The sequence below is a fragment of the Pelecanus crispus genome, chromosome 2 (genome assembly GCF_030463565.1).
Source record: "Pelecanus crispus isolate bPelCri1 chromosome 2, bPelCri1.pri, whole genome shotgun sequence".
NCBI lineage: Eukaryota > Metazoa > Chordata > Aves > Pelecaniformes > Pelecanidae > Pelecanus > Pelecanus crispus.
The window spans coordinates 161,069,324-161,085,389 of record NC_134644.1 but is presented as its reverse complement, the minus strand read 5'-3'; the positions used below and the strand labels follow the sequence as shown (position 1 = coordinate 161,085,389).

At 47.9% G+C, this 16,066-nt stretch overlaps 1 protein-coding gene across 1 annotated transcript in view; it reads left to right on the top strand.

Moving 5' to 3' along the window:
* Nucleotides 1–1,192: 1,192 nt before the first annotated feature.
* SNTB1 (syntrophin beta 1) overlaps nucleotides 1,193–16,066 on the top strand; it is a 115,254-nt gene continuing 100,380 nt past the window's right edge. The window contains exon 1 of the mRNA XM_075705687.1: nucleotides 1,193–1,712. Within this exon, the coding sequence (XP_075561802.1) occupies nucleotides 1,193–1,712 (520 nt within the window). The remainder of the gene's footprint in view (nucleotides 1,713–16,066) is intronic.

Here is a 16,066-nt window from a genome sequence, read left to right as displayed (position 1 = left end):
CACACGCACACACCGGCGCACACACCCAGGCACACACACGTGGCCACATGGACACGCACATACACACGCGTGCAAACGCACACCCCCACGCACACTCACATACACACACGTGCACATGCACACACCCCCACACACGCACATACACACAGGTGCACAGGCACACCCCCACGCACACGCACACGTGCATACACACGTGTGCACACATGCGTGCACACCCCCACGCACACCCCCACGCACACGCACATACACCCCCATGCACACCCCCACGCACATACACACGCGTGCACACGCACACCCCCAAGCACATACACATGCGTGCACACACCCCCCCACGCACACGCACACACGCGTGCACACACACAAGCACACCCCCGCGCACACGCACACCCCCACGCACATACGCACGCACACCCCCACGCACACGCACATACACACGCGTGTACACACACAAGCACACCCCCATGCACACGCACATACACACACACATACACACGTGCACATGCACACCCCCACGCACACGCACATACACACGCGTGCACATGCACACGCACACCCCCACGCACACGCGCATACACACACGTGCACACACGCACGCACACCCCCACGCACACGCACATACACCCCCATGCACACCCCCACGCACATACACACGCGTGCACACCCCCACGCACACGCACACACACCAGCGTGCACACACACGCACACCCCCACGCACACGCACACACACGCACACCCCCGCGCACACGCACATACACACGCGTGCACACCCCCACGCACACGCACACACACAAGCGTGCACGCACACACACACGCACACGCACACACACGCACACCCCCGCGCACACGCACATACACACGCGTGCACACCCCCACGCACACGCACACACACACGCGTGCACACACACACACACACACACCCACGCACACGCGTGCACACACACGGGCGGGCACGCCCCCCCCGCACGCCCGGACGGGCACACGCACACAGACAGGCGCGGCGGCAGCGGGCGGTGCCGCCAGGTGCGCCCGCCCCGTCGCGGCCCCGGGGGGGCGGCCGCGGCTCCTCGCCCCACCCCGCCGCGCCGGGAGCTCGCCGCCCCCCCGGCTGAAGTCCGGTGCCGCCGTGCCGTGCCGCGCCGCGCCGCGCCGTGCCGGGGGTGCCGTCACTCGGCGCTTCCAGCATGCTCCTAAGATGGCGGTAGCGGCGGCGGGCGGCGGCGGGGGCGGCCGGGCGCAGCGCAGCGGCTGGCTGGAAGTTTTGGTGCGGGAGCGCTGGCACAAAGTGCTGGCCAACTTGGGCGGCGAGGCGCTGGTGCTGAGCGGCGAGGAGCGCCCCGACGGCGCGGCCCACAACGGCCTGGGCGGCGATGGGGCGGCGTGCCGCGGGGCCGAGGGCGGCGGGGGGGCGGCGGTGCGCACCGCCTTCACCGACCCCCCCGAGCAGGTGCCCGAGGCCGTCTCCAACAAGAAGCGGTGCGTGAAGGTGCTGAAGCAGGAGCTGGGCGGGCTGGGCATCAGCATCAAGGGGGGCAAGGAGAACAAGATGCCCATCCTCATCAGCAAGATCTTCAAGGGGCTGGCGGCCGACCAGACCCAGGCCCTCTACGTGGGCGATGCCATCCTGGCCGTCAACGGCACCGACCTGCGGGACGCCACTCACGACGAGGCGGTGCAGGCGCTCAAGCGGGCCGGCAAGGAGGTGCTGCTGGAAGGTAGGGGCCGGGCGACGGGGCGAGGCAGCGGCGACAGCCCGGCCGCCAGCACGCCCCGGCCCGGGGGGCTTTGGGGCAGCTGGGCTCGGCTGCCGAGGAGGCCGAGCCGGGGCGGGGGGGGGGGGGGCGGAGGGGGGCCCCCGTGCTTCTCGCACCGCTCCTCCGGGCGTCCTTCCAGCGGCGAGAGTTTGTTCCCCCCCGCCCCGAGCCGCGCCGGCACTCCCGACGGCATGCGATGAGGACGGAGCCCCTCGGGAAGGGACGAGCGGGCTGCCGGCGAGCTGGGCTTCAACTTGCCGTCCTGCTGCCAGCCCCCGCAGCCCCGGCTCGGCTCGGCTCGGCTCGGCGGCGGGCCGCCCCCCCGCTGAGGGCTCACGGTGGGAGCCTGGCCCACCCCCCCGGGGCCAGCCGCCTCCAGGGTCTGCCGCCTGGACGTGTTCGCGGCTTTGCAGCCCCGGAAAGCTGGGGGGAGTTGAGTGCCGGGAGAGGAGGGGTTAAAGGAGTAAAGGAGCCCCCTCGGGCCGTAAGCGAAGGGCTTGGGGGACTTCTCCCGAGCCAGCTCGAAATGCCCGAAACGTCCCGCTGCCCAATTCTTCCCTTCCACCACCCCGCTCCCGACTAGGGAAGAGGGGGAAAGAGAGGCTTGAATGAAGCTGACGGCGCCTCGCTGACACATTAACCATCCCTGCAAAGCAGCTGCTTTCGTTTCCTTTCTCAAGGGTGACTGAAGCAGTTTTGTAAGAAGTAGCCTTAAAAACCGAGCCCGGAGTACGGAGCAGAGTGCGTGGAGGAGGCGTGGAGGGAGGGCGTCCCCCCAGCACGGGTCGGATGTTGGGGAGAGCGTGAGCAGAAACTCCAGGTGTCCAGGTTCCCCAGGACAGCGAGTTCACGAGGAGAGAGGCGTTCACAGGCGTTTCATCCTTGCCTTCTCACAAGGACTAACTTACTTGCTCCACCTGAGAGAATGGACAGCTTCGGAAATGCCCTTGGCGTGTGTTTGATAAAGTCATTACATATTTGCACAGAAGTTCATTTAACTGGAGGTCAGTGGCATATGAGGCATGCTGCTACGCCTTCTTCCCCTGTGCCATCGCCTTCCTCTGAGCCACAGGCGATCCCGCCTCGCGGCGCCTGTAGCCCTTTCGGTACCGTACATTTTTTCCTGTGTGTCTTTTTGGTGCTTATTCTGAGGAGGTGCTGCTGCTGGTTAGGAGGTGCAGCTGCAGATCAGCTGTGAACAACCAACTACGGTACAAAGTTACAAAAAAAGTTTGAAGGGGAGGGAAGGTAAGAAAACAGCATCTGTAGCAGCGTACGCTGAGAAACTATTTGGTGTTGTCCACACGACAGTGAAAACTGCAAAGGAGTTAGTGCCCCGCTGAGGATTTAAGAAGCTGAGGGCAATTGCGTCTCCCCTCCCTGCGTGCCTCGCGCTGCTTGTGGGACCAAAGTGCGTCGCGCCTTCCCCGCTGCAGCTGAACCGCTTATGAAGATAGCTGTGAAGTCTTAATATGAACTTCTCTTTGAGGTCTGAATTGAAGCTGTTGCATCTAAATTCTGTCACTGGTTTGTTTATCCTGTTGAAGGGCTTCCTGGGGTGCAGGCCAGGCAACGGCTGACCTTTGGTGTGATCTAATGAGTAATGTATGTAGTGCTTGCAAGAGTCCCCCTCCCTCTGTGTAGCGCCTGCAGTAACAGCACCTGAACACGCCCGGTAGGAGCGAAGATGAAGCTGTTTCAGCGTGGACCCTAAGCACCCTCCTTCTCTACACTCCTTTTGTCGTCGCAGCTATTTTCTTGCATTTCTTCGCTCCGTGAAGCCTGATGTGCCTCAGTGGTTGTTTCTGCGATTGAATTTGTAATTTGTAAATCGAGAGCACATTTCAGTAGTCATCCCTATGTAGAGTTAAAATATTCTGACACTGAGCTCAGCATTTTCGTCCTGCCTTTCTCTTGCTATTTCAGCGGAGTAACCAAAATGAGAGTTGGCCGCAGCATTGCCCCCGGAGGCGCTGCTCCTTCAGTGGGGAACCTCTCTACGTGAATGGCTTGTGTAAACAGGCAGTTTAAAACAAATCTCTGCAATTCAGTTTCCCACTTTGAAGCTCTTTCTTCAGTAGCACAGTCTAAAACGGTCTTTTGATTACTAAAGGAAGGAAAATCCAAAAGCTTTTTTTCCCTTTAAAGTATAGGAGGGATTTTCCTTTCCTTCCAGACAATAGGAATTTGCCATTTCCTGACTTCTTAGAGAGTTATGTATTGGAAAAAGCAGCCTGTGCCGGGGCAGGGCAAGACCCCTGTTCAGCTCCTCTCTAAGATCTTTCTCCAATTCACAGAGCAATGCCAGCATGTGTTTCCAGGGTCAAAATGTAACATCTGCATTTTCAGGGAGATTCTGAGACTTGCTTGTGACTTCCAGACCAGGAAAGCTGAATTTGCCAAGGCATGGCAAGGTGCGAAGCACGAGGCGCATATTTCACGGTGCAACAGGTATTGCCCAATGCATTGTGCATTCCTGGAAAGGGTCTTATGGTTGAGTGTTTCCTAGAGGTTATCGGCAGTGAAGATGTGGTCAGTATGGCTCAATACACCCAACATCACAGTGCTGGAGCCTGTCTGTTACATAGTGTCCTTCCTAAAATTGCTTGCTCAGTGAGATTAGGCATTTACCAGCTCAGCACTAAACTGTAGTCTCTCCTGCATTCCTATGCGGGGAGGAAGGGAGCGGAAAATCCCTCCTCAGCCCTCTGCACCGCACGTGTGCGGCAGGGCTGGCAGTGGGATGGGTGGCAGGAGGAGGAAGGTCTGTGAAGAGGGGAAGGGACGGGGCAATGCTTCGTTTTAACACTTGCCCCTTTTGCTGCAGTGATCATTGCATTGAGCTGGTAGAAATGGAAATTATTTGCTGAAGCGTTAGGGGTGGCATAGCTGCAGTAGCTGTGCTGGTGTGAGGTGGCACAGCTGTAAAGCCCAGTGGGATAGGTCCCACTCTAACAAGTTTAATAGGCATCCTGGGTTGTTATGTCCTCTTACTTTCCACCCTGAAGGACATCAATCTGTTGCAGTCCAGCTAATAAGCTAAAGTTGTATAAATCAGTTCCTTCGTACAGGTCTGATCTGTGGGGTTGGCCAGGGTGCCTTGAAAGCAGGTAGGATTTGATAAATGGAAGGGAAATAAGGCAACAGGCAACACTGCCATAGGAGGAGCTGTAAGGCAGAAGGTTCAAGAGGAGAAGGAGGTGATGGTGAGGACTTGAGGTCTAAGTCCTGCTCTCTCCTCGTCTGGAGGGATGGACCTCTTCTGCCTGCAGGGTTTCATTTCCCGTGAGCTTTCTGCTACAGCTTGGGCATGGGTGCAGGGCAGCAAAGCAGCCAGTGAGCAGGCCAGGGGAAGTGCTAGTGTTGGGCTTGTCGGCCCTGGATGGCCCCTCAGGTGTTCAGTACACCAGGATGGAGCTTCTCGCCAGCGTTCAGGAGCGCAAAGAATTTCCGTACGTGAGAGACGAGACAGCCTCCTTGTACAATGCATATTTGCAGGCGTGGAAGGCAGCTAAAATTATCATGACAGCTATTGTTTGTACGTATAATTTCCCTGTGGTTCTGTTAAATTGGGTCTTCTTAAATAAGCACTTTGGAAAATCAAGCAGCCCCTCTTGTGCCGTGTGAAGCACATTACATTCAAGTCACTCCCAAGACACAAAAGGTGTTTGTTTTTATTGAAGCATCCTAGATGAGAGCAGTCCCTTGGCACGCTCTGTAACCGAGCTGGTTGTGCTTTACTCGTATTCTGTATGTGTGTTGTGGTTTAACCCCAGTCGGCAACTAAGCACCACACAGCCACTCGCTCACCCTCCCCGCCCCTCTGGTGGGATGGGGGAGAGAATCAGAAAAAAAAGTAAAATGTGTGGGTTGAGATAAAGGCAGTTTAATAGGACAGCAGAGGAAGAGTAATAATAATAATAATGATAAAAGAATATACAAAGCAAGTGATGCACAATGCAATTGCTCACCACCCGCCAACCGATACCCAGCCAGTTCCCGAGCCACGATCACTCCCCCCGACCAGCCCCCCCCCCCCCCCCCCAGTTTCTATACTGAGCATGATGTCATATGGTATGGAATAGCCCTTTGGTCAGTTTGGATCAACTCTTCTGGCTGTGCCCCCTCCCAGTTTCTTGTGCACCTGGCAGAGCATGGGAAGCTGAAAAGTCCTTGACTAGCATAAGCAGTACTCAGCAACAACTAAAACATCAGTTTGTTATCAACATTATTCTCCTACTAAATCTAAAACACAGCACTATGCCAGCTACTAGGAAGAAAATCCACCCTGTCCCAGCTGAAACCAGGACAATGTGTTCGTGAAAAAATGAAAACTTGAAGTAACCTGCACTCATGTCAGACAGGAACCCTCTGCATGATGCTGTATTTGGATGTGGAGAAAATAAAAACACATCAGTATGTTTTTTGCTAGCTGGCTTCAGGATGTTTTTTTAGATTGCATCACTTCCTAACTTGTTAAATGTGTGCTGATGAGCTTCTGATGATGACTGTGGCAGGTACGCAGTGGGAGAATCATAGAATAGAATCATAGAATCGTTTAGGTTGGGAGAAGACCTTTAAGATCATCCAGTCCAACCATTAACCTAACACTACCAAGTCCACCACTAAACCAATTAAGGGTAGAGTCGTAATTTCATCTTTCCTGGCTTGGTGGCTGGATTATTTTTAAATGAAAGTAAAAACTAAGAATCATTAAGGTTGGAAAGGATCTCTAAGATCATCAGTCCAACCATCAACCTAACACCACCATGCCCACTAAACCATGTCCCAAAGTGCCACATCTACCCATTTTTTTAACATCTCCAGGGAAGGTGACTCCATCTTCTTAGTGTTTCTAGTTTCTTACTGGTTTGAGTAAGTTAAGCTAATGGAATTGCAAGGTAGGGATTACAGCTCCCTTGAGAAGTGGCACTCGCAGCCTCTCTGGGTTTGCAGAAATTTCCCGCAGAGAGGCAGCCCCCTGCATAGTGAATGTTAGTATATGGGGCAGTAGACTATAATAATCTTCTGTAGCCCTCTTAGGAGTAATCCACAGCTTTAAAGCAATGTAAGAGTAAGCATGGTGCAGTCTGTACTGTAGTAACGTGTTATTTTCCAAACAATAGTTCTGTAAGAATAGTGAGGATTCTCCCCTTCCTACCCTTTTAAATTTTTTTTTTGGATGAAGCAAAGCAATTCTGCCTGTGTGAATTACATGTTGAAACAGCGTAAAGTAGGCACAGGCTACTTGTTGGCTGTATTTTTCTATTTTATCTATGTTTTCATGTTTCTTTCAGTAAAGTAGTGACAACAGGAGATTTCTGGGGGTTAACAAAATACAGTATTTATCCATGAAAGTGTGTCTTTTGCAAGTATAGGGGAAAAATGAGGCACAAGGCATTTAATAAGTGCCTGCATGACATAACTACTTACTACAGTCAGGGCTGTAAATCTCAGTGATTGTAAATTGTATGTATAGTTATTCTTTACACTTCCAGTAAATGTATGGAGAAAACACTTCACTTTTTTTTTTTTTTTGGTGCCAGCAAATATGCAGTTAGGGAAATGCTTTGTACTTAGAAGCTATACCACATTTCATAGCTTGTGTAGCTGCCCTTGGCACACATCAGTTTGAAAGTGAAATTGAAAGGGAAAGGAGCAGATAATCTTATTCTCCAGAATACCAGGTCTAAGCAGTCCCTGAGAATCTCAGTTTTGATTGTTTCAGCTGCCTGTGGCTGATGGTGAAGCTTGAGTGGGAACACTTGATGTGTCTTTCATTGATTAGATTAGATTACAGGCTAATTTAGCAGTCCAGACAGTCTGTATCACCTTTCACAGATAAGAATCAGTACATCCTCTTTGCAGTAGATCTGGTACAAGACCTCTTTCTCAGTTACCGTAAAGAAAATAAGGCAGTTGTGGGCAACACATTCCTGGATTTATTTGGACCAAGTGCAGGGTTCCCCCTCAACCCACCCACCTTGGAAATCATTCTTCCTTAGGACTTAGTACCAGCTCCTTAAGGGTGCTTAGAAGATTAAATATCTCTAGGGATCTGGGATTCAATTGCACATAGAGAGTCTAAATGTTAAGTATCATTAGGAAAAAAAAAAAAATTTAAAAATCTCAGCAGTAATTCCTTTGTGGAAAACTAAATTGAAAACTTGGTATAACTCTTTGAAGAATCTTTAAACCATTAGAGTAAAATTTAAAGCTGAAGGCTTTTGCTATAGTTAATGAAACAGTGTTTGTACCTTAATTTTGCCATGGCAGATGCCTTTTCACTAAAAGCCAGTCCCACCCTCCCAGAAAGGTGTTTTTACACAGGTGATCACCAATGGCTCTGGCCTCTCCCCATCCCTGCTGCCCACTGGTGTTGGGACAGAAATGCTTGCTGCACGTCCGTCCCGAGGGAGCTGGTGAGGAGTCTCCGTAATTCAAACCAGAGTCTGGATTTGGGACAGCCCAATACACGTTCTGATCCCAATAGGTTGATGGTTTCAGTTATAGGGTGTGAAAGATTTTTAAAAATTTTTTTTAATTTTTTAATCTCACTGTTTTTATAACACATGGTGTGGAGCTTCTCCTGGTAGTAATTTATCTGTAAATTTGACTTTAAGTATAGCATCCATTTGTGTGCATGCAGAGTTCGTAAGTGTTGGAGAGTTTACCATATCTATTTGTAATCTGTTCCAGTGGTCAGTTACTTCCAGGCTTTAAGAACACGTTATTTCCATTCCATTTTTCTAGTTTATATTTCTGATCATAGGATTATTTTGTACTTTATTCTGCAAGATTATGTTGCCATGGCTACTTGTTAGAATGGGTACAGCTACTTCAGTAGAAGGGAAATTGGAGGAAACAGTAGTTCAGGAGAGCAACAGCATACGTAGATGAACAAAATATGATGGGAACAAAGCTGTCCCAGCAGTGCATGGGAGACCGGCTTTCCAAGTACAAAAAAATTCTTCAAGCATCTCAGAAAAATAGTTTGTGAAGAAGGGATAGTAGTGGTGAGTTACTAGAACATGCAAAAAGTCTTTTAACTATATATCATATAGGGTTTATGAGTAGCCTATGTAACAGAGTTTTGCTGGCCTTGACGTGGTGGGTGGAGGTGAGCAAGATCCATCTCTCTTACCCTGTGCCGAGCCCCCGTTGGTCTCACTACAGCGGCTGGTGTGAAGTGAGCTTCGCTTGGCTCAGCTATGTCACCTTTCCAAACCTTAAACTATGTCGAGCAGAGGAGAATGCTGCTGTCAGCATAAGCTGTGTCTGTGCTAAGGGTCTTTGCCAGGACATCTGTAGTTAGAGCAATCAGGGAGAGCATTGTACTGTTGTGGTGGATTGGGAAAGAGCTAGGACTCTGAATGGTAGGAATAAATAGTCTGTTTTGGCAGGGGCACAAAGCTCGTTGTAGAGATGGGAAGGAACATCAGGGGAGCGGCAGCATTCAGTACATGCCTTGAGGAGCGTCACTGCAAGGAGGGAGTTAGAAAATGTTTGAGGTTAGGCATGGCTGATTTGGGCTAGAGAAGTTTGTGAGAACCTACAAGGTATGTAGAAAGTGTTGGAATGCTACTTGTCGCTCGCGCTACGTGTTGGAAGGTGGGTTATGAGCCTCCTTCATGCTCTTAAATAGATGACTGTCAGCTGCTGTTTTGCAGGACCAAGAAAGCTGCTCTATGAGGCTTGGTCTCCATACTTTAAAAGATGGCTAATGGCTCTGCCTTCTGTGCCTTGCACTTCTGGAAGAGAGAGGATTCATTGAAATTATAGCATCCAGCATCTTGTGCGTGTCTCAGAGCCCAGCAACACTGAATAATGAACTAGGACACAAAAGTGTTTTACCTAACTCTGCTTGCAGAATTTGGGAAAAGACAAAATTGTCTTGTCCATTGTCCACTTAGCTATCAAAACATACTTTTCTCCAGAGCAGAAGTTAACAAACTTGCTTACAAAAGCTTTAATCAACAGTGACTAGTCCTTCAGATTGCTTCACCACTAGATATTGCCTTGTTGCTGGGTTAAGTTTGTTCCTTCATGTAAATTAAATTAAGGGACATAATTTCTGCATAACTCTTTGGCAGACTTGAATTTCTGACTGCTGCTACTGTACACTTCTGTTACGGTCTGGCTTTAATTTTGTCTGTCTAGAACTTGAACTACTGAACTGGTCACGGCTTTCACTGCGCGTATACTAAGGGCACGACACAGTAGGTCACTGCCAAAGCAGCACATCTGTATTGTGGCAATTGGGTAAAATGGAGTTCTTAATTGTAAGGAAATGAGCCATAACAGTAGATGTAGAGAAACTTGTCTCTGATTAGAAATGATTAACATACAGCACACTCCTCCTAAAAATGTTGTGCAGCTTTTTGCTGAACTGTTGGAAGTCGTGATTGTTGGCACAGCTCTGAAAGTCATTGAAACTAAGGCTGTGGCTATGTTTATTCCTCACTGCTCAGGGATGTTTCCGTCTAAAGATGACATGTATTCAAGCAATGAGTCTGCTTCAGGTAGCACACAGGTGAGTACTCTCTGTGTGTGAATAGCTTCTGTTCACTTTAATGGCATGAATTAGTATAAATTCCTGCTATGGTGTAAGTATCTGAGCAACAAGATCCTTTTTCCCAGTATCTGAAAGTTAGAGACATATCATAACATAAAAATGAAATGAAAAAACTTTTTTTTTTTTTTTTTAAAGGAACAGTATCAGGATATAAATTCTCTGCTGGCAAAGGAGGCACAACTTAACTGATTTGTTCCAACAGGTAACATGACCTCATGGGACTATTTATCAGCCTCGTGCCCTTTCAGGGAAATAGGGCCATTAGTTCAGCTTTATGTTCCATTTGCCATAGGCATATTCTGCTGGTGCAATACCTGTTCTGGCTTTTAGCATAATCAAGTAGTTACAAGAGAGTATTGAAAGCTGTACCATGGAAATAAGGTATCTCTTTTCTGAGTTATTTCAATAATAGCCGTTTCCAGGATGATTTACTGTACTAACACATGTGTTTTAACTACTATTGGCTCTGATTCTGCAAGGGGAGCAAGAGGCAGCTGTGTGAAGGTAAAGACGCTGGAGAGGTTTAGTGTTATCCAGCATGTAGCATCCAGCATGCTTTAAGCTAATAGTTTTAGCTCAGACAGTGAGAGTTTATCTGTTTATCCTGGAGTTTGGGCTTTAGTCCCTGCAAAGCCTGGAAGGGCAGAGCCGGTGGTGGGGCTGACAGGACAGCAGTGGCAGACGTGATTTCCCTCATAGCAGGCAGCTTTCCGTTGTTCTTACTCTTGCCGGGCAGGAGCCAGCAGGATCCTTTTCTTGCTGACATGAAGCCAAAGGAGGGATTTAATTATTGGATGTTCAGGAGTATTTTCCAGGAATGAGGTGAGCAGGATTTGCCTTCAGTACTTGCTGCTTGAATTCTTTGTGGGGTTTTTTTGGTCGAGTTTTGGATTTTTGGGGGGTTTGTGGGATTTTGTGGGGTTTTTTTTTGGTGGTTGTTGTTTTTGTTGGGGATACTGTGGACAGGAAAAAATTTACCGTTGCTTCCCAAAGAACACATTATCCTTGGTTACTACCTGCCCCTTTTGATTTATTTGTCCTGTCTCACGCAGTGGCAGACTCTCCTGGTACACAGCCTCCATCAGCGATGTGTGGCTCGGATGGAAGGGTGTCTCCAGAGAACCAGCAGGATTCTTGTAGGATTACCTACCATATAAATACGTACCGAGGCACAGAGACACACACCATAAGATGTATTTATATACATACTTCTGTAATGAACAGCCCCATCAAAAGGCATTCCTTGTTTGGGGCTTGACCCTCAAATGTGCTTGAGGCCAACATGGTTGTACTAACTTTAGGCTGCCGGGGCTTTGCCAGGTCTGGAGAGGCTGAGCTGATGCCTGTGTTACCCGTTGGGTCTCTCCACTGCGAGGGCAGCGTGGTGGGCTGTGCTGGCTCAAGACTGCATGGAGAGGCTTTACATACCGCACACCCAGAGTAGGGAATGTAACTGGTTGTGAGCTCTGTCGAATAAAGTCAAGATGTGCTTACCACAAGAGGAGGGGAGCCAGCTTCAAGCTGGAATGACTTGGATGATGACAGCAAGCGCTTCGTGAAGACCTCCAGGTGTTATTACTGTGCTTTGCCTCAATTAAACCCATCTAGATTTTAGATGCTCAGGTAAATGGCCAGTCAAAGTGCTAACATAGCTCAAATTCTTCAAACAGCTGAGGAAGTCCTGAGCACGCTGGTGGGGAGAGACACAAACAACACTTAAACCTGCCGACAAACCCCAAGGTGCTACAGATGCCACAGCTAATCTGCTTGAAGCCGCTGTTGCTCTCAGGGCTTTTGCTGCCCTCTTCTTTGCAGGGGGAGCAGTTGGGTTGTAGGCTGGTGCCAGGACGTTTGTCAATATGGCTCTCGTCTAGCCCTGGGGAGGAAATCTGTATCCCTGCCTTAAAAAAGGTAAAAAAAGCTCATGGTACTTTCAGTCTTCTTCATGTTTGTGGAATGCTGGAGAAGCGTCCGGCCAAAAAGGCAATAAAAGAAAACAGCGTTTTAATTCAGGAGGAATGCAAGTGAAAGAAACTAGTTTTAAGAAGTTCCCTGTACATTCAGTGAATGGCTGTCTGTATAAATAAACCAGACCTATGTGATGTATGAGGACAGGTCATAAAGAAAACACTGCAGTAACAAACTAGTGGAATTTCCACTTAACACATTAAAATCAACCCTGAAAGGCTCCATTAAGGAAAGCCATAAATTGAAGTTCTAACAGGTGGCGTGTAAAATACCCCTGAAACTAAAAATTACCCTCTGTCAGTTTTATGTTTTCCTTTCACTGCATTATATCTGTTTTAATAAACATGTGGGATAGACTGTCAAAAGAGCAGCACTTTGTCGGTGAAGCCTTGAGGAAATAAATAGTGAGTCTGGGCATATTATAAATTTCACCCAATAAAAATAAGCTTAAATTGATTCTGGGCTTTGCCTGTGTAAGGACTGCTATGCTAAGACCATTCAGTGTTGATCTTGTTTTATATATATATATTGAACTTTTCTGCTAGGCATACCTTGAAATGTTAGTATTTAATGCTTGAGTTTTCGTTCAAGTACTGCCAGAGCTTGCTTTCTATGTGCATAAATAGTATTAAGACCTTAGAGAGGTTTCAAGGTTCACTCTCTTAACAAAATATTGAGGAACAAATACCTTTTGGTTTTTGAGGGAGGAAAGGAAGGGTTGACTTGAAAACACACAAGTTTCTATGGGAATCTTTATGATGTTTTAATTTGAAGTGGCATTTTATATTTAAAAATAAAGCAATTTGCTTTCAAAAGGCTGATTTGAACTTGCATCTTAAAACTTTTCTAAGCAGAATTTTCTATGTGGAATAGCAGAGAATTACCCAACGTACCTTCTCCTCGTGGAAAATCTTTGCAATCATGTCACATTTATCAACAGGAAATTTTCATGGCCAAAAAGTGTTGACCGACTCAATGCAGTAGTTTTTTCTTATCTTGTTAAAATATGTAGTTCATTTCTATAAGTGCAGGTATTTATTCTGTTCTTTGGGAACTTTAGACATGCCGTTCCCCTTAATCACTTTGTTCTGTTACTTTTCTATCAATATGCACATTGTACGAAGTGGGTAAGGATGTATATTTGGTATGGGCCAAGACAGATACGCTTCCAGTGGAGAAGTCACAAGTGATACATTACATGAATTCGTGTAAGGCATTTGTGTTTGATCTTTTCAGTTAGTCATAGTTCTGGGTGTGCATTTCTTTGTTTCTATGAAACTCACAGTAGAAGCCTTGAATACAGAGGGAAACGAGGAAGAAACTTCTTGAGTCTCTAAAACTTGCCTAAAATAGCTCTTCTAGGTGTTATTTTAATATCTCCTCAATGCAGCTATAAATTAAATTGGCCCACTACCTTTTTAGCTTTTGCTCTGTTAAAGACTTTGTGTAGAATTGTATGTATACGAAGGAATCAGGAAGTATTCATGAAACCATAAAGGGTGGGAAATTATTTCTGTGGGGGAATATGCGATGCATTATTTTGTTTGTTTTCCCTTTGCTTTCTTTCTGTTCACTATTGCGTTGGCTGATGTTGGTTTAGGAGTGCCTTTAAATGTAGCTGTTTAATTACAGAGCTGGCGTAGCCCTGGTGTGGGCACAGCTATAAATGTCTATCAGCAATATTACATGGGCACAAGGTACAAGTGGGTACACACATATAGTGTACGCCATGAGCTTGCACGTGTGTTGTATGTGCATTTGCTCGTATCCAAGACAGAATTTGTTTGTTGTCAGTGCTATGTGGATTAAGTTAATTGTTCTGTGAAAATGAAAATAAATAGAGTCTTGATTATACCTGCACTGAAGGAGTCTCTGGGTTGATTCATTTGGTGGAGTGCTTCACAGGAGGCTGCACCTGCAATTTTGTTTTTTTCTCAGGGTCTGTGTTCTCCACCTGGACCCCACCATCCATGTCCGGCTGTCTGCAGCCGAGCTGCCAGCAGCAAGCAGGCGATGGCCAGGCCAGTGGGGATGAACTGCTGTCTGCTAGAGAGGGCTGAGAAAGGAGAGTGAACGTGGAGCCGAAGGTGGGAGAGCAAAAGCCGCCTCCTGTTCAAGTTGGCATGAATTTTCCCATTGATTTCAGTGGGATTAGGATATTTTTTAGCAGGTAATATTGACATAAATCACTGATGGGAAAAAAGATGCTGATGCAGCTTTATCCTGTCTCTGATACCTACTGCATTAATTCTCCTCTAAAATAATACGGACAGATCTTTGGTCCTTACTGGGTGTTGACTCACTTCGCTGGCTTCCTGCGTGGCTTAAAAGACCTGCTCACAAGCATTTCAGTTGAGGCTCTGTGTTACCATGCTGCTTTACTGTGCTTAGCAAACCTGACTCCATACTCCCCCTCCGCAACCCTTTTGGTTTGTCCCCCCTTCCTTCCCATTCCCCCAGTGCCTGATGAGCACAAGCATTGCAAAATAAGTGAGGCAGCATTTCAGTCTCTGAGTTCAGTCACTTTGTGCAATAATGATTAATTAAACAATTGTTATTTCCTACTCTGCTGTTCAGTGCTAATCACAAAGGTTGAATAATTCAGCGCAGTCGGATCTGTGCCTGAGCTTTGGGTCCTTGTTTCAAATTAGAAAAGCATCAAAATGTTAGTTCTGCAAACCTCCAAGGTTTCTCTTAAATTCCAGGGTGACAGATACTGTATCAACAGCTTTCCAAAGGATGTTTCAGGTTTTCTTTCTTGTTCACAGCTAAAAGCTCTGACCTCTGCAACAGCAGACACACACTAAAAATAATGTTTAACTGGGACCTGGAAGCAGTCATTGGTTTTGGAGACAAGAAGAATGTAGTTGCAGGTGAAGGCTAGTTTGTAGACTTATCTTTTTCTCCAAAAAGCTGCACCCAGCAGAAATTTGACCTCTTTCCTGGTGAACGGGAGGTTTGTAAATGTACTCCCACCCTCTCTGTAGCACTGTCAACGTGTAGATGGTTCTCCAGGAGAAATTAGAGTTTGCTGCTACCTTGGTGCCATTGCAGTGTATAAGGCCAGACTGTGACAGTCATCAGAGATATTCTGGGTGTGCCGAGATTGTTCCCCTGTACTCGGCGCTGGTGAGACCGCACCTGGAATACTGTGTCCAGTTTTGGGCCCTCAATACAAGAAAGACATTGAGGTGCTGGAGCGTGTTCAGAGAAGGGCAACAAGGCTGGTGAAGGGTCTGGAGCACAGGCCTTATGAGGAGCGGCTGAGGGAACTGGGGTTGTTTAGCCTGGAGAAGAGGAGGCTGAGGGGAGACCTTATCGCTCTCTACGACTACCTGAAAGGAGGTTGTAGTGAGGTGGGTGTTGGTCTCTTCTCCCAAGTAGTTAGCAATAGGACGAGAGGAAATGGGCTTTAGCTGCGCCAGGGGAGGTTTAGGTTGGAAATTAGGAAAAATTTCTTTACGGAGAGGGTGGTCAAGCATTGGAACAGGCTGCCCAGAGAGGTGGTGGAGTCACCATCCCTGGAAGTGTTACCCTTGATTGGCTTAGAGTAGACTTGGTAGTGTAGGTTAATGGTTGGACTGGATGATCTTAAAGGTCTTTTCCAACCTAAACGATTCTATGATTCTACGAGTACACCAAGCCCAAAGCCTCTGCGTGTCTTCCCCCTGACCCGACAATGCGACGCTCTTCTCCTCCCTGATTTTTCTGGGTATCATTCACCTCCTTTCTGGCTTCCAAGTGCATCATTTAGGATGCGAGGCAACATCAG